General features: G+C 38.2%; 3 protein-coding genes across 3 annotated transcripts; all 3 read right to left on the reverse strand.

The window, feature by feature from the left end:
- Window positions 1-20: 20 nt before the first annotated feature.
- Window positions 21-8234, reverse strand: LOC133975626 (bone morphogenetic protein 6-like). Its single transcript, XM_062413625.1, has 6 exons — window positions 8057-8234; window positions 2727-3046; window positions 2208-2356; window positions 2035-2112; window positions 1783-1913; window positions 21-1078 (listed from the first exon to the last, which is right to left on the reverse strand). The coding sequence occupies exons 2-6, from the start codon at window positions 2828-2830 to the stop codon at window positions 941-943; spliced, it is 600 nt and encodes a 199-aa protein (XP_062269609.1). The 5' UTR covers window positions 2831-3046; window positions 8057-8234; the 3' UTR covers window positions 21-940.
- A 2485-nt stretch (window positions 8235-10719) lies between these two features.
- On the reverse strand, window positions 10720-13613 carry LOC133975532 (uncharacterized). The gene is made up of 2 exons (XM_062413502.1): window positions 13145-13613; window positions 10720-12934 (listed from the first exon to the last, which is right to left on the reverse strand). Exons 1-2 carry the CDS (start codon window positions 13380-13382, stop codon window positions 12567-12569), a joined length of 606 nt encoding a protein of 201 aa, XP_062269486.1. The 5' UTR covers window positions 13383-13613; the 3' UTR covers window positions 10720-12566.
- A 155-nt stretch (window positions 13614-13768) lies between these two features.
- LOC133975533 (bone morphogenetic protein 5-like) lies at window positions 13769-17601 on the reverse strand. Its single transcript, XM_062413503.1, has 5 exons — window positions 16780-17601; window positions 16419-16567; window positions 16247-16324; window positions 15782-15912; window positions 13769-15367 (listed from the first exon to the last, which is right to left on the reverse strand). The coding sequence occupies exons 1-5, from the start codon at window positions 16881-16883 to the stop codon at window positions 15230-15232; spliced, it is 600 nt and encodes a 199-aa protein (XP_062269487.1). The 5' UTR covers window positions 16884-17601; the 3' UTR covers window positions 13769-15229.

Consider the following 17601-nt stretch of genomic DNA (forward strand, 5'->3'; position numbering starts at 1 on the left):
CTTTATTAAAAAAATGCAAGAGAGAAATCAGTGACTTTGTACATATGATTAAGATGCTGAATCATCGGTATATGCACAATTTTGTGCATATACAAACACTTTGCATGCGATCTACTTGGAGAAACATGAAGATGGAACATTGCAAATGGAGGTTTGTGGAAAAGTAAAAAACAGATGCCAGACCTAAAAGATTTAGCCAGACTTTTAGGTGCAGGGAGTTTGACCTGAAGATAATATGCTCTTGTTATCTCTCTGCAAAATGTCTAAGCATCTTAGTTACGAGCCTGTATTTCATTTATTGCTTTTAAGTCTATTTTTAATGATGCAATTTGGCCGTTTGGGATTGATTTCCATGAAAGGAAAACAGATCAGAGAGAATATTGGCTTCAGACTGTCTCAGTTTTTTGGAGGGGACACTAGGTGACTGTTAGTGACTATAAATAACACTGTGGACTCATGACCTGTTTAAAAGATAAACTGGTGTCAGCTGCATTTCACATCTCTGTTTCTAACTTGTTGCAAGAGAAATACTTGGATTCGTCTGCAGAAATTATCTTTTTTATTCACCTGCAAAATCAAACTGTTAACTCTTTATTAAAAACAATATCACATGAAATAGATTGTAATTTGAGACCAGTCATGTTTGATCGAGCTCAGTAATCCCCTTCTCTCACCACAGCTATTAAAAGAGCATATAATTGTAAATCAGTTTTGTGGTCGAGTGACTCGAAAAATCTGTGCTACGCCCTTGTATCTCTTTTTTCTGGCTAGAGCAGAGGCACAGAAATGCAAAACTTAGGTTCCCACGCTCAGAGTTGAAAAAGTAACATAAGTGTTTGTAAGAGAATATAGGCCTGCACCTAGAGGTATATTCTACTTTAAACGGTTCTATTTTTTGTTTACGTTCCAAGTGGCTAAAAGATGTGACAGGGAAACTACTTTACTCTCTGTTGGCTCCAGGTCCACAGCCGCAGCTGCGGGTCAGCTGCACAGAGGAAATGACGACAGTGCTGGACTCGTCCACGTAGATGACGGGCACCAATTCCTGGGAGCTGGGCTGACAACATGGCACCTGGACCTGCAGAACATACAAAGAGAGGTGGAGGAGTCAGGCATTGTGACACGGTTTGTAATTATTCAGAGTGAATAAACTGTCCAAATAGACCGAACTAAGGCAAAGTTCAGTTTATTGTAGACAATTAATGAAATAATAGACATTTACTTAAAGTTTAATAGAGAAAAATCAAGTGTATTACATGCAAACAAATTTAAAAAGCTAACTGATTCAGACCAATATTTGTGCAAATACCAGTGAGAATAATTAAATTACAAATGTGGTATTTCTAAAACCTTATTTCAAAGGATGCAGAGTCAAACCAGGCATAACTAATGGCAACAGAGACAGATACACTCTGCAGCCAGCTCTGCAGGGACAGTAGTGAAAAGTAACCATCTACTAAAGTACGTATTTATAACAGAGTAATATATCAGTTTCAATGTACTTAAACAGTCACAAAATTGTTTCTTTCTATATCTATTCACTTTTTCTTTCTTTTTCCTCTTCCCCCATTTCCCAAATCCAACCAGACAGGTCAGGTGCTTGCTCTTTGTAGAAACATTGTTAGGTATGATGTGATTTGAATTGATATATTTACTTCAATGTTACAATATATGTTTACTTCTTATACACACATGCACGGCAGTGCAACATGAAATAATTGGGGTTTGCTGGTATTTACTTATTTCACATAATAAATATTTTAACACCTGGGAGAAATATACCTGTGAGTCGGCCTCCTGGCCATTGGTGTGGGATGATGGACATTGCACGGTGTTCATCTCAGGGTTGCAGAGTGCACACTGAACAATGGTGAGGCTGGAGGGATGGATCACCCAATTGTCCCAGCCCAGATCTATACCAAACAAAATAATTGATATTATCATTATTGTTATATTTTTCATATATATATATATATATATATATATATATATATGTATATATATAATTTACATCCACACACATTGAATTGGTACCTTTCATGAAGATCTCAGAGGCCACCGAGCAGCACCTCAGACGGTTTTCTCCATCACGTGAGTCAGGGGCTGCTGCAGCTGCAACAACAGAAAAAAAAGCCACAAGGAATCCAGCTCAAGTTGGAAAAGTGTGATTTTGTTTGTGGTCATCATGAGTGCAGGATTCCACTCACCTGCAGCAACTTTGGCTCTGTGAGAAGTGGTGCGCTGCCATTGCTCTCTGATAGCGTGCAGCCCGCCAGCAGGAAGCCGAGGCTCGGCCTCCAGGTTGAGAGCCCTAAGGAGACTCTTCCTGATGGACTCCAATGACTCGCCATGGCAACTGAACATCACATTTAAATACAATACTAAAATAGATTACACAGAAACACATAGAAGTACAAAAAATATCAAACATTTAACATTGTAGTCAAACAACCGGACATTCATTGCGGCCCTGAATAACAAAAGGAACACTGTATTTTACAGAATGCATCTGAACGCCTCATCATACATGCATCAGCACAGATCAATGTCATCTGCAAGTCTAGAGCACTGCAGTTGATGGAAATTATTTCTCTGACCTGACAAAATGTTTCAAAATGTTTTGTGGGTAAGAATGTTTTCATTGTTCCCTGCATAAAATCTAAAGCCCTACAATATACAATAACTCATTGCATACGGGCGTGTGTGTAAACTAGTGTGATACTGACCTGATGGCAGAGGTTGCAGGTTCTTCATTGGATGGCTGCAAGACAAATGCAACCACGGCCGAAGAGCCCAGAAGCATTATGGAGACGGTGAACGCAAAGGACATGGTGATGAGCTGGGTGGATTCGCTTTTCGAGTCAGGCAAAAGAGGTCGCTTGCAGTTGGTTCTGTCCGTCTGGTCGGAGGCTGGAGATAGGAGTGACGAGATGAGGATGCTGTGCAACGTATTGTTTGTCAAGGCCTGGGAACCTGGGTTTTTATCTTCTTGTAGCCCAGCTTGGCCTTGAGATACTTAACATTGTTGTCTTCTTGTCCCCCTGTTCTGTGTGAAAGAGAAGAGGAGGACGACCCAGGAGAGAGAGAGACGTTAATACACTCAGCAAAGAGGGGTGAGAAGAAAAAAAAGAAGATATATGGCAAGCCACATGAGGACATTTCATACCACAATACACTTGTCGAATTATGACAAGAGATCCACAAATGAGAACATTGTAAAGCTTGTGTTCCACTGGTTTACCCTATTCCTTATAACACACAGTTTTACCATTCTGATTTCCTTTATGCACTGAGGCTTTAAGGTTGTTAAAATCATCTTATTCATTAATATCAGTTTAATAGATATAGTATCTGTGTTTTGACTTAAATGCTCTGCATTAAAGCAGTATGTGTTCCAAACCGAAACCTTCTAAATATGCTAAACTGCTGCAATTCAAGATAATTCTAGATGTCATTTCATTCTGGTTTATTTGTTATCTTTGAATTTTGATTAAAGCTGTGTGGGTTTGAACAATGTCCGAACCCTTCAAATGAACCCAAATCTACATTTAGAGAGAGCACAGCCCTCAAGATCTGAAATCTTGGCTGAAAGATGATTAAGAAATCCAGAGAACTGCACAAAGTCAACAAAGACAGCCTATTTTTACACATGTTGCCATGAGAAGGTCTCAAACAATGAAACACAAGCTGTCCTTTCATTTCTGCACATGGGCAGTTATCAGTTTTTATCGAAACTCCCTTTTCTGGCCTGATATTAAAGGCAGAAATCTCCCTTGATAAATATGTTAACAATATTATTCCTCTACAGTGTTTACTCAAGGACGGGACCCGGATGAAAGAAATGTACAACATAAAGTGATGATTGCTGAAGGTGATTCTAATATGTGAAAGTCAGAGGAAAATAATTAAAAGGCCTGGCAGCATTGACAGTTATGTGAGCCAGTTTGGACCATGGGAAATTGCGAGGAATGATTACTTCAAGTCCTGAGTTGCCCTCTCTTTTCATCATAGAGGCCTAAAAATTGGTTAGACTGAAACTTTTCCATGCAGCCCATAATACCCAGTTTGAATGTTGCTCTAGATATTCAGCTAAGATAGCTAACAGTGCCAAACGAATGCTCAGTACGAGCTGATACAAGACTTGCAAAACTGTCTTTTGTAGCACATGTAGATCCAGGCAGTGTCTTCAATTTATTGTCCAAGCTCTCTCTCTATCATACCCTGATGTTAGAGTGCATGCTTTGGGCCAGGACGGAACAATACTCTAGTTCTTATAGTTGACAGATAAAAGAAAACAAGGAAGTGGTCTGATTACCTCAATTATTTATATGTCATTCAAAATAACAAAAGAATAGCAGCAGTAAAAAACTAAACAAATCTTGGCTCCACTCTTAGTCTCAGATCTGCATTAAAATTTAGAGGATTCTTTCCAGGACAAGGCCCTGTCTCTCCAACAACTTTTTTTTGCATAATCTTGCTAACAGCAGCCAGCCAATCAATGAATAGCCAACAAACATCCAACAAACCCACAACCAGCCAACCAACCACCCAAACAACCAACAAACCAACAAACCAACAAACCAACAAACCAACCAACCAACCAAAAAACTAACAACCCAACCAGCCAACCAACCAAACAAACAACCAACATACCAACAAAACCAACCAACCAACAAACCAACCAACAAACCAACAAACCAACAAACCAACCTACAAACCATCAAACCAACAAACCAACAAACCAACAAACCAACCAACAAACCAACAAACCAACCAACAAACCAACAAACCAACAAACCAAACAACCAACCAACCAACCAACAAACCAACAAACCATCAAACCAACAAACCAACAAACCAACAAACAAACCAACCAACAAACCATCAAACCAACAAACCAACAAAACAACAAACCAACAAACAAACCAACAAACCAACCAACAAACCAACAAACCAACCAACATACCAACAAACCAACAAACAAACAAACTAAAAAACTAACAAAACCAACCAACCAACAAACCAACCAACAAACCAACAAACCAACAAACCAACCAACAAACCATCAAACCAACAAACCAACAAACCAACAAACCAACCAACAAACCAACAAACCAACCAACAAACCAACATACCAACAAACCAACAAACCAACAAACCAACAAACTAAAAAACTAACAAAACCAACCAACCAACCAACAAACCAACCAACAAACCAACAAACCAACAAACCAACCAACAAACCAACAAACCAACCAACAAACCAACAAACCAACATACCAACAAACCAACAAACCAACAAACCAACAAACTAAAAAACTAACAAAACCAACCAACCAACAAACCAACCAACAACCCAACAAACCAACCAACAAACCATCAAATCAACAAACCAACAAACAAACCAACAAACCAACAAACCACTCAACAAACCATCAAACCAACAAACCAACAAACCAACAAACCAACCAACAAACCAACAAACCAACAAACCAACCAACAAACCAACCAACAAACCAACATACCAACAAACCAACAAACCACCAAACCAACAAACCAACAAACTAAAAAAGTAACAAAACCAACCAACCAACAAACCAACCAACAAACCAACCAACCAACAAACCAACCAACAAACCAACAAACCAACAAACCAACCAACAAACCATCAAACCAACAAACCAACAAACCAACAAATCAACCAACAAACCAACAAACCAACAAACCAAACAAACCAACCAACAAACCAACAAACCAACAAACCAACCAACCAACCAACCAACCAACCAACCAACCAACCAACCAACCAACCAACCAACCAACCAACATACCAACAAACCAACAAACCAACAAACCAACAAACCAACAAACCAACCAACAAACCAACAAACCAACAAACCAACAAACCAACAAACCAATGTGGTGTATATTCGTTAGAGTAGACCATGTTGGGACGTGTCTTAAACACAAAGACAGGCTTATATACTTCTGGACTCTCAGACATTCTCTGAGAGTCCTCCAGGTGTTCGTGTTATTTGCACTCTGACTTTTTGGGATTACTTTTGAATTAGGGAATTATCTCTGACCAGCTAATGGATGGGTTAAGAAGGAATGTTCCTGATCTGTGTGTCTTCATGTTCGGACACAGAAACAGGCCCTTATTTAGTCAGAAATCCCATGTGGGATGTGTTTTACCTGAAGTCATGGGTGGAACCAAACTCCCTATATAAATGTGTGTAAGACCCCAGCACGTCAGACTTTCACTATTGGCTGTGTGTCTCCGGGTATCTAGATGCCCGTCCCGACCTGTAATTTCTTGTAATAAACTTTGTTACACTGAAACTACTGGGCCCCCGGAATCCTTCCTTCATCATCAACAACTTCTACAACATCATTGACCTCTCGGCTGCATCAAATATACGATACCAACAAACCAACAAACCAAAAAACTAACAAACCAACCAACCAACCAACCAACCAACCAACCAACCAACCAACAAACCAACAAACCAACAAACCAACAAACCGACAGACCAACAAACCAACCAACCAACCAACAAACCAACAAACCAACAAATCAACAAACCAACAAATCAACAAATCAACAAACCAACAAACCAACAAACCAACAAACCAACAAACCAACCAATAAACCAACAAACCAACAATCCAACCAAACAACCAACCAACCAACAAACCAACAAACCAACCAACAAACCAACAAACCAACAAACCAACAAACCAACCAACAAACAAACAAATCAACAAACCAACAAACCAACAAACCAACAAATCAACAAATCAACAAACCAACAAACTAACCAACCAACCAACAATCCAACCAACCAACCTACCAACTAACCAACCAACCAACCTACCAACTAACCAACCAACCAACAGCTAACCAACCAACCAAAAGCCAACCAGCGAACTTTTATGTAAAGCTTAAATAAGAAAACAAGAATGTTCTAAATATCTACATCTCCGTTGAATGAAGATCATTTTTTGGTATGAACCCCACTACATGTATCTGATAGTCATAGTCAAACCGCTCAGATGATCTTATTCAATCATCAATAAACAAATAAAAAATGGTCTGAAGACCAAACAATGAATACACATTTATGTAGCAGAACTTGTTCATCAGTCCCATGCTAGTATTTACCTCACAACCCCTAACCTACTACCAGACCACAGGATTAAACTACCTGACTGCATATGAAGGAGTTTAAACTGGCCCCGTCTCAACCAGCTCTACAGAATTTATATCATCAGTATCTAATAAAGTTGGAAAAGGTTGAAGTTTGGAGGTTTGGATTGTTGCATTTGGACTTTTCCATAAACGAAGAGCTGATTTCTTTTTCCACAGTCAATTCTTTCATAACCGCAAAGCACTTGGTGACCTCAGTAAATTATCTGGGCATCGTATCACAAATACGTGTCGAGATCTTGCCCAAGATGTCTGACATGTCTGAACAACATTGTGAGACTCCGCACCAAAGGTCTTTAATCAGCTCAGCTTCTCTTTGCTGGAACACTCCTGGAATTTGCCTTTTAGGTCTCTAAAAACACTGCAACACAATTATTGCGGGTTTTTGTTGTTGTCAAGAAGTAAATCCTAACTAAATAAATCAACAAACCAACTAACCAACCAATAATTTTACTGCTCACTTGACAGTACTTGATTAATAAACTTATTTACTCTTTCATTATGAAGAACATGAGCACTGTAGTTATTTTGAATGTACTGTCCTGCTACTAAATAGTCACGAATGTGTAGTCATCCACAACTTAAAATAGTCCCTAACAAATATATTTATTCTTTGTATTTGAGTAGATTTTCTAAATGTCCAGATGTTTCAGTGCAGAGGTCAAGTACCCCTACAAAGATAGAAAAATATGCTGTTGACCCCCTCCAATGATAATAATACAAGCGAAATGCCTCAGAAAGATACTAGACATGTATTATAAATCTTCAAAAACCTTTTTTTATGGGTTTTGTCGACTCTTATAACAATATACAGTATACTCACCCATATTGTTTATGAACACTCACATGATTGAGCTCAGGCCTTGAGTACCACAGCTCTCCCACGACTTCCTCGTGTGGTTACACTTGGGGAGTCAAAGCACACGGCAGCTGCTCCTGCATGGTGGGATCACAAAGAGCCTTTATGCAAAGATGAAGGACTGTGGAGGATTCACGATGCAGACAACAGAGACGGCATTATTGAAATATATTTCAACACACACAAACACAACCTGGGAGTTTCACAAGGTGTTTTTGGAAGATTGATGCTTTTCGTGGATGTTTAATCATTTATGGATTTATAAAAACTAAATAAATAGGGCTGGGTTTAATGTAGGTGGACAAAACATTTTAATGCATATCAGTTCAACCAAATAACAAAACAAAATAACAGGAACAGGTAATACAATGTAATTCAATATAATACTGGTACAAATCAGCTCATGAGGAGTAAAGGGAACCAACGTAAAACCCGATATTTTTTAAATTATAATAAAATTAGTTTATTGTGGATAAATAATTACGCACGAATTAATAAATGAATGAAATGACACTAACAGACAGGAACCGGGTGAGTAAAAAGCAGATATACAAGTATCTATGTGTATTAAACCAAAGATGCAAATAGAACCTAAAGCTGAAATGTCTTGTATTAAAAACTTTGTAAAGGGCATAATGTGTTGTTTCTGATGACGTAAAGTAGTGTTAGTTTACCCTATTTTTGCAGATTGTTCATGTCATTTTGTAAAAAGGCTCTATGACATTTCATAGACTGCTATCAACAGAGTTCAATATTGCATTAGGGATTAGTTAATTATTAGTTATTTAAATAAATAGCTCATTTCGACACCCTCCAGGAGGTTTAGTCTGAAATGGTTTGTTTGTTCTTCTACTAGTTAAATGTTCAGTGTGTAAGATTTAGGTGTAAGGGATCTATGGGCAGAAATTAAATATAAAATAATCAAAGTGAAGTTTTCACTAAAGTTTGTTTCATCTAAATTGTACAAAATGTTGTTTTCTTTACCCTAGAATGGGCCATTTAGAGTTAAAGACTTTATATTTACATCGGCAGCGGGTCCTCTCAAGGAGGCCGCCATCTTGTTTTTTTACAGTAACCCAGACTGGACAAACTAAACACTGTTTAGATTTGATAGTTTATAGTTATAGATTGTATATTGTTGTATATATTCACTGAAGGCTATACCACAGGTTGGGAAGGGGAGGGTGAGGTGAGCAGCATTCTGCTGCAATATGCAACTTCACCACTAGATGTCCCTGAATTCTACACACTGAACCTTGTGCCAAATTGCGCCAAGATGACAGTATCAACAATATATAATATAATAGAGAAGAGTGAGTAAAACCCAAGAGTTTGAATTGAGAAAATATAAGTGAAAAATTTATATACGAATATATAGTGCTTTGTAAATTAAATAAAAACATTGTTTATACAGATTAATGAAGATCCAGTGCCTAAAGAAATAAGAATAGAAACCAGAATAAAATGAACAAGTTACATGAGACAGTGAAACTAAGCAAAAGCTGCAGTAGGTAGCGATCATCAATGAAGTTATGAATATTGGATAATTCACATGATATTGAAATAATATAGTTAGCAAGGTTGTACAAAAACTGCAGGACATTGCCACAAGGGGTGAAAGGATGTTGTTTGCGTTAGGGAAGATCCTATTAACCTTAAGTGCAACTTCTTTTTTCTGAGCATCCTCCCTGATCCACTTGTTCCCCCGGCTGTTTTTGTGGACAGACACTTATGCCCAACATATGTTTGGACATGTCAACAACCCTCAAAAACTCACTGGTAACCATCAAGGTCAAGCAGAACCAGAACACGCCATCAGCATCTGCAGCTGAAGCCTCTGAAGCTACATATTCTGCTGTGTTCAGGATGGACGAGTGAAATAAACAATGATTGCACATTATATGTTTTCAAATAATATTTATTCTGTTACCTACATGAATGCATTTATGAAGATTGGGAAAGTAGGGTGGAAGTAGCAGCTGTCATATTATTCACATTGATGGCACAGGCCAACACAACCTGCTTTCAAAGCAACTGCTGCCCTTTACCAGAGCGCTCATCTGTTGACTCAGTGTAGATGCCAGGTGTAGTAAGGTTTTAATCTTAATCCCAGCAACTCATGAGCATTTTCACCAGTGTGTGTTTGTTTCTGACTTTTTAGAGTGTGTGGCTGCAGGGATGGGACATGCAATAGATTTACAGACACTGGGACAGGTGCGGCTGTGTGTGGGAAGTGGAAAAGTCCCACAGATGATTAGTGCTGGAAAATCTGCAGGAGAAAATAAACAATGTGTCTGAGGGAGTGAGAGGAAGGGATGGACAAAATTCTGATTTGGCAACATTCATTTTTTGATAAAACTAATAACTCTGTTCATACTTTTGCAATGATGCCGTAAGAAACAAAATCCAATAATTATAAGTTATAACCTATTAGATTTATTATAATTATTCAAAATAGACATTCTTAACAACTTCAAAATCTGAAATGAAATTGATAAAATGACAGGAAAATAGGTTTTACCTCTCTATTATTGCATTATTCACAGGTTGCAAAACTCAAGGTCAGATATCTCACAAAGTATCTTTGTCTCCTTCAGTGAAAACAAGGATCATGGGAAGTGGCATGAGAAAATCGGAACTACGGCTGAAGAAATGTGAAAGAGGTGCTCCCTTTATTCACAAACATTTTGTTGAATAGTCAAACAAAGTTTACCTTATAATGTCATGAAAAATGAAATAATTAAAAGCCAGTAGGTGGTACTCCATGCTTTCTTGTTTCATGTTTCCATTTTGAGCACACGATCAGTGGCAGGATGATTGAGACTTCACATAATATCACAACCAGGCAAACACACAGTGACACAGGCTAATATACAGGTGAACAGTAATCAGACAAACACATGATACACACAGATAGTTTGCACTATTAGTATTCCAAATATAATAATACTTTGTATCTCAGAAGATTCCCACACAATTTGTCAAAAAGTATTTGTTAATTTGTTTTGCAGTTAATTGTAAAAGGAATCAGGTATGCATTGGTTGTAATGTAATTTTTTAATAATTATAACACTGACACACAATAAACAGGTAGTGTAAAAGGAAAATAAAGTTTACATGCACACCTACAACAATTAACATCTCATACTTACATTCTTCATGTAACAGGGACCTTTTGCATGACTCTTATTGCCAGTGAATTCATCTAACAAAACACTAACCATTCCTTGCAGCTTTTCTGGTGAACATCTATTCGTCTGTAACATAGATTCATGCAAAGTGATATAAATCTACTTTCTGTGATCAAAAAAGGACTTTTAAAACCAGAACATTCTTTTAACATCACATAAAGGAAACATCATTTACTCGGCGTCCAAAACATCTGTCTTAGAAAACCACATCCAAAGAAAGTTAATGTTGACCATAAAATAAAAGAAGCAAAATGATATATTACTGCATCACGTACATAAAGTAAATATAACAAAAACATCCTTTGTCAACAAAATCCGTCACACAGAACAATATAAAGAGGAAAAGTTCAAATTGAACCTATACAAAAACAAACCTCCAGAGGGCCCATTATCAATATCTTAGTAGCATCTCAATAAATTACATTCTGATCCTGCATCGATTTACCAATAACTGTCTGTGTCGTTGGTTGTGGTTATAATATAAGTCGAACTTTAACATATTCAGATGCAGTTCTTATAAAGTTAATAGCTTATATAAACCATGTTGAATAAACCCCCACCACCAGCCAGTGTTCAGTTAACCTTGCAATAACAGCTGTGGAATGTAACCATAATCTCTTTTACTCAAGCACTGTGCTGAAGTACAAATTTGAAGTATTTGTAATTAAATACTGTATTTCGACGTAATAATACTTTATGTTGTGATATTGATAAGGTGTTTTGTTTTGATTGTTTTTAATAACTATAGATTTTTAACAAATGCAGAGTTTTGCATATAAGCATAGCTTTTTATGACATTATGTAAAATTTGTTTAGGTGTTTGGCAGAAAATTAATTGCCAATTATTTTTTGTGTCATTTTCATTCTGTAATGACAGTTTTGTCACAATCGCAGATGTGAGAATTTGCTTTTATGTTTGATAATTTAGATTTGGAAAATGGTATTGTGCTATTTGTGATGTTTTCTAACTTGGAAAAGACAATTAATCCATTAGGAAAAAAACAAGGAGATTAATACATAATAACTATCATTATTAGTTGCAACCTTATATCCAATTATTATAAATCAACTTAACCTCAACAAACTACAACTGTAAAAAGCTGCTTAGACCTAAATTCATTAATAAGATTTAGAAAAAAAATACATCATATCGAAGTATAACAAGATACTTTTGGGCTATAGATTGTACTTACATACGTGTACTTACATACGTGTACTTACATACGTGTACTAAAGTAACAATTTAATGCAGTAGTGCTTTTTTTCCAAGGTAAAAGTTCTGAGAACTTATTCCATCGCTGATGTTTTATCCATCACCTTGTTGGTTGGACTGGTTTGGACCTCTCTTCCAGAAGGTGACCAGATAGGGGGGACATCTGAGAACGCTGTCCCCCAGGATGTCTTCCTGGGTGCTGAGCTTGACGCAGAATGACGTCTCTGACTCCCCTGTGCCGAAGTGCTCTGTGACATCGTAACGCAGGCCGCAGCTCTCTGGGACTGTGGTGGGGCTGGCGTGTATGTGCAGTTTGGTGGCAACGGGGGCACTGGCTATCACTTCCAACTGCTCGTGTCCAGCAGCAGATATATCCATGGGCAACACCACATAGGCACGCAGAAAGCTCTCCCCCAGGGTACACTTGAGCTCCTTAGACCAGCAGTATTCCCCGAGGTCTCCTGTGAAGAGATGATATATGAAGGCCATCACACAGCAGATAGTTACATATGCAGACTAACAAAACAGAGGCCAATGCCAGTCACTCACGTAGGATAATGACTCACTTGATAGTCTCAACACAAAGCGCTGGTTATTTTTAGAACAAGCGCTTCTCACAAGATTTTATTTTGCAGCAAACCCTCAATGACAATGTCTCCAAGGCTGCTTACCTTCTGTGGAGTCTTTAAGCCGTATGTTGTTATTGTCCTGAATTTGCAGTTTATTGTAGTATGTCATCCGGGTGCACTCCAGTAAGCAGTTGGTCAGCTGTGGCCCGGCTCTGGAGCTCAGGCTTGGTCTCAGTCTCAGTTGTGTTTCCATCTCATTCGAACATTCAACGGCCCCCACAGCCGGCAAAAGTGTGGACAGTACACCAACACACATCCACAAAATTACATATTTTGACATTTTTTGTCAATGCTGAGCTGCAGGCCCAAATCCTGTTGTCCTCTCGTGGATCAGTTGTTTTTCCGTAATCTGGAATCAATTTCTTGCCTGCACGACTTGAGAATCATAAGTATAGTCCTTTGCAGCCAGGGGGAGATTCATAAAAGCTCAGAGTGCAGACGCACACCCAGCAACTGAATATATTGAAGGCTTGTTCAAAAGTGCGCAACAAGTTTCTCTTCCCCTGAACAACGCCTGGTTTTCAGTGCCAACATTTTCTCCTCTGCTATTTCCCTCCCTCTGGACGTGGCATGTAACCGTTGGCCATGTCATGAAATCCCAAATTACTGTCACAAGGAAATGATTTCACAAAAGATCAAATAAAAGGGAAAACCAAGCAAGGAAAATTTGTTGATATCAATTATCTTTATTCAAAAAATGCCAAAGAGAAATCACTGATTTGTACAAATGATTAAGATGCTAAATCATAGATATATGCACAATAAAACATTTTGCATGCGATCTAAGTCTATTGATTCATTTCAGGTGACTCACAGCTCACTCATAAAAAACAAAAACAATACTTGAAAAGTGAATGGTGAGGTAACTCAATGAAGTGAGTGGGAGAATACAAGCAAACAACTGAGAACTATAAAATATCATGAGAAGTGAGCTGTTAAAGTTGTGTACATGGGATAATATGATAAGGATTAATACATTATATATATGAAGCAATAATAGCACTGACACAAAAAAAAAACGATATAACCCCATTTCATTTGAATGCCACTTTTGTGTGCCAGGATTAAATCTTAATGATTAAATACTGAAAATTACAGATCACTACCATGTGAATACATGCAATGTGAAATATAGAAACGTTCACACTTGGATGTATTTATCAGGATTAAATGCAGATGTTTCTTTGCCCACAAATAGATACAAAGCAACTTTGTTTTGTTGCAAACATTTTATATATCATAAAACTAATAATTATTCTTTCATTGTCCCAGTTTTTTGGGAGGGGGGCAGCATTGTCCTTTAAAAAAAAAAAAACATGAAGATGGAACATTGCAAATGGAGGTTTGTGGAAAAGTACGAAACAGATGTTTTTAATTTAGCCAGACTTTTAGGTGCAGGGAGTTTGATCTGAAGATAATATGCTCTTGTTAATCTCTCTGCAAAATGTCTAAGCATCATAACTACGAGCCTGTATTTCATTTATTGCTTTTAAGTCTATTTTTAATATGATGCAATTTGGCCGTTTGGGATTGATTTCCATGTGAGGAAAACAGATCAGAGAGAAGATTGGCTTCAGACTGTCTCAGTTTTTTGGAGGGGACACTAGGTGACTGTTAGTGACTATAAATAACACTGTGGACTCATGACCTGTTTAAAAGATAAACTGGTGTCAGCTGCATTTCACATCTCTGTTTCTAACTTGTTGCAAGAGAAATACTTGGATTCGTCTGCAGAAATTATCTTTTTTATTCACCTGCAAAATCAAACTGGTAACTCTTTATTAAAAACAATATCACATGAAATAGATTGTAATTTGAGACCAGTCATGTTTGATCGAGCTCAGTAATCCCCTTCTCTCACCACAGCTATTAAAAGAGCATATAATTGTAAATCAGTTTTGTGGTCGAGTGACTCGAAAAATCTGTGCTACGCCCTTGTATCTCTTTTTTCTGGCTAGAGCAGAGGCACAGGAATGCAAAACTTAGGTTCCCACGCTCAGAGTTGAAAAAGCAACATAAGTGTTTGTAAGAGAATATAGGCCTGCACCTAGAGGTATATTCTACTTTAAACGGTTCTATTTTTTGTTTACGTTCCAAGTGGCTAAAAGATGTGACAGGAAAACAACTTTACTCTCTGTTGGCTCCAGGTCCACAGCCGCAGCTGCGGGTCAGCTGCACAGAGGAAATGACGACAGTGCTGGACTCGTCCACATAGACGACGGGCACCAATTCCTGGGAGCTGGGCTGACAACATGGCACCTGGACCTGCAGAACAAACAAAGAGAGGTGGAGGAGTCAGGCATTGTGACACGGTTTGTAATTATTCAGAGTGAAGAAACTGTCCAAATAGACCGAAACAAGGCAAAGTTCAGTTTATTGAAGACAATTAATGAAATAATAGACATTTACTTAAAGTTTAATAGAGAAAAATCAAGTGTATAACATGCAAACAAATTTAAAAAGATGAATGAATCAGACCAATATTAGGGCAAATGCCAGTGAGAATAATTAAATTACAAATGTGGTTGCAGAGTCAAACCAGGCATAACTAATGGCAACAGACAGATAAACTCATGCACAGCAGTGGAACATGGAAATAACCAGGGTTTGCAGGTATTTATTTATTTTCGCACAATAAATACTTTTATTTTAGTATTTTAACACCTGAGGGAAATATACCTGTAAGTCGGCTTTCTGGCCATTGGTGTGGGATGATGGACATTGCACGGTGTTCATCTCACGGTTGCAGAGTGCACACTGAACAATGGTGAGGCTGGAGGGATGGATCACCCAGTGTTCCCAGCCCAGATCTATACCAAACAAAATAATTTATGTTATTATTATTGTTATATTTTTCGTACATATATATATATATAAAAGACAGTTTTGCAAGTCTTGTATCAGCTCGAACCGAGCATTCCTTTGGCACTGTTAGCTATCTTAGCTGAATATCTAGAGCAGCATTCAAACTGGGTATTATGGGCTGCATGGAAACGTTTCATTCTAACCCCTTTTTAGGCCTCTCTGAGAAGATATATATATATATATATATATATATATATATATATATATATATATATATATATATATATATATATATATATATATATATGTCATTTACATCCACACACATTGAATTGGTACCTTTCATGAAGATCTCAGAGGCCACGGAGCAGCACCTCAGACGGTTTTCTCCATCACGTGAGTCAGGGGCTGCTGCAGCTGCAACAACAGGAAAAAAGCCACAAGGAATCCAGCTCAAGTTGGAAAAGTGTGACTTTGTTTGTGGTCATCATGAGTGCAGGATTCCACTCACCTGCAGCAACTTTGGCTCTGTGAGAATTGGTGCGCTGCCATTGCTCTCTGATAGCGTGCAGCCCGCCAGCAGGAAGCCGAGGCTCGGCCTCCAGGTTGAGAGCCCTAAGGAGACTCTTCCTGATGGACTCCAATGACTCGCCATGGCAACTGAACATCACATTTAAATACAATATTAAAACGGGTTACATAGAAACACATAGAAGTGTTTTACAGAATGCATGTGAATGCCTCATCATACATGCATCAGCACAGATCAATGTCATCTGCAAGTCTAGAGCACTGCAGCTGTTGGAAATGACTTATCTGACGTGACAGAATGATTCATACTTTTCGTGTGTGTAAACAAGTGTGATACTGACCTGATGGCAGAGGTTGCAGGTTCTTCATTGGATGGCTGCAAGACAAACGCAACCACAGCCGAAGAGCCCAGAAGCATTATGGAGACGGTGAACGCAAAGGACATGGTGATGAGCTGGGTGAATTAGCTTTTCGAGTCAGGCAAAAGAGGTCGCTTGCAGTTGGTTCTGTCCGTCTGGTCGGAGGCTGGAGATAGGAGTGACGAGATGAGGATGCTGCGCAACGTTTTGCTTGTCAAGGCCTGGGAACCTGGGTTTTTATCTTCTTGTAGCCCAGCTTGGCCTTGAGATACTTAACATTGTTGTCTTCTTGTCCCCCTGTTCTGTGTGAAAGAGAAGAGGACGACAACCCAGGAGAGAGAGAGACGTTAATACACTCAGCAATGAGGGGTGAGAAGAAAAAAAAGAAGATATATGGCAAGCCACATGAGGACATTTCATACCACAATACACTTGTTGAATTATGACAAGAGATCCACAAATGACAACATTGTAAAGCTTGTGTTTACCCTATTCCTTGCAACACACAGTTTTACCATTCTGATTTCCTTTATGCACTGAGGCTTTAAGGTTGTTGAAATCATCTAATTCATCAATATCAGTATAATAGATTGTTATCTTTGCATTTTTTAATAAAGCTGTGTGGGTTTGAAAAATGGCTGACCCTTCAAATGAACCCAAATCTACATTTAGAGAGAGCACAGCCCACAAACACATCTGAAATCTTGGCTGAAAGACGGGAAAGGATTCCAGAGAATTGCGCAAAGTCAACAAAGACAGCCTATTTTTACACATGTTGCCACGAGAAGGTCTCAAAACATTGAA

The sequence above is a fragment of the Platichthys flesus genome, chromosome 19 (genome assembly GCF_949316205.1).
Source record: "Platichthys flesus chromosome 19, fPlaFle2.1, whole genome shotgun sequence".
Taxonomy (NCBI): domain Eukaryota; kingdom Metazoa; phylum Chordata; class Actinopteri; order Pleuronectiformes; family Pleuronectidae; genus Platichthys; species Platichthys flesus.

Coding starts and splice junctions, on each gene's coding strand:
- LOC133975533 (XM_062413503.1), bottom strand. CDS start 16,883: ATGTCCTTTGCGTTCACCGTCTCCATAATGCTTCTGGGCTCTTCGGCT. Junction 16,325..16,418: donor CAGAGCCAAAGTTGCTGCAG/GTGAGTGGAATC, acceptor CTGTTGTTGCAG/CTGCAGCAGCCCCTGACTCA. Junction 15,913..16,246: donor CTCTGAGATCTTCATGAAAG/GTACCAATTCAA, acceptor TGTTTGGTATAG/ATCTGGGCTGGGAACACTGG.
- LOC133975626 (XM_062413625.1), bottom strand. CDS start 2,830: ATGTCCTTTGCGTTCACCGTCTCCATAATGCTTCTGGGCTCTTCGGCC. Junction 2,113..2,207: donor CAGAGCCAAAGTTGCTGCAG/GTGAGTGGAATC, acceptor CTGTTGTTGCAG/CTGCAGCAGCCCCTGACTCA. Junction 1,914..2,034: donor CTCTGAGATCTTCATGAAAG/GTACCAATTCAA, acceptor TGTTTGGTATAG/ATCTGGGCTGGGACAATTGG.
- LOC133975532 (XM_062413502.1), bottom strand. CDS start 13,382: ATGTCAAAATATGTAATTTTGTGGATGTGTGTTGGTGTACTGTCCACA. Junction 12,935..13,144: donor GCTTAAAGACTCCACAGAAG/GTAAGCAGCCTT, acceptor ATCTCTTCACAG/GAGACCTCGGGGAATACTGC.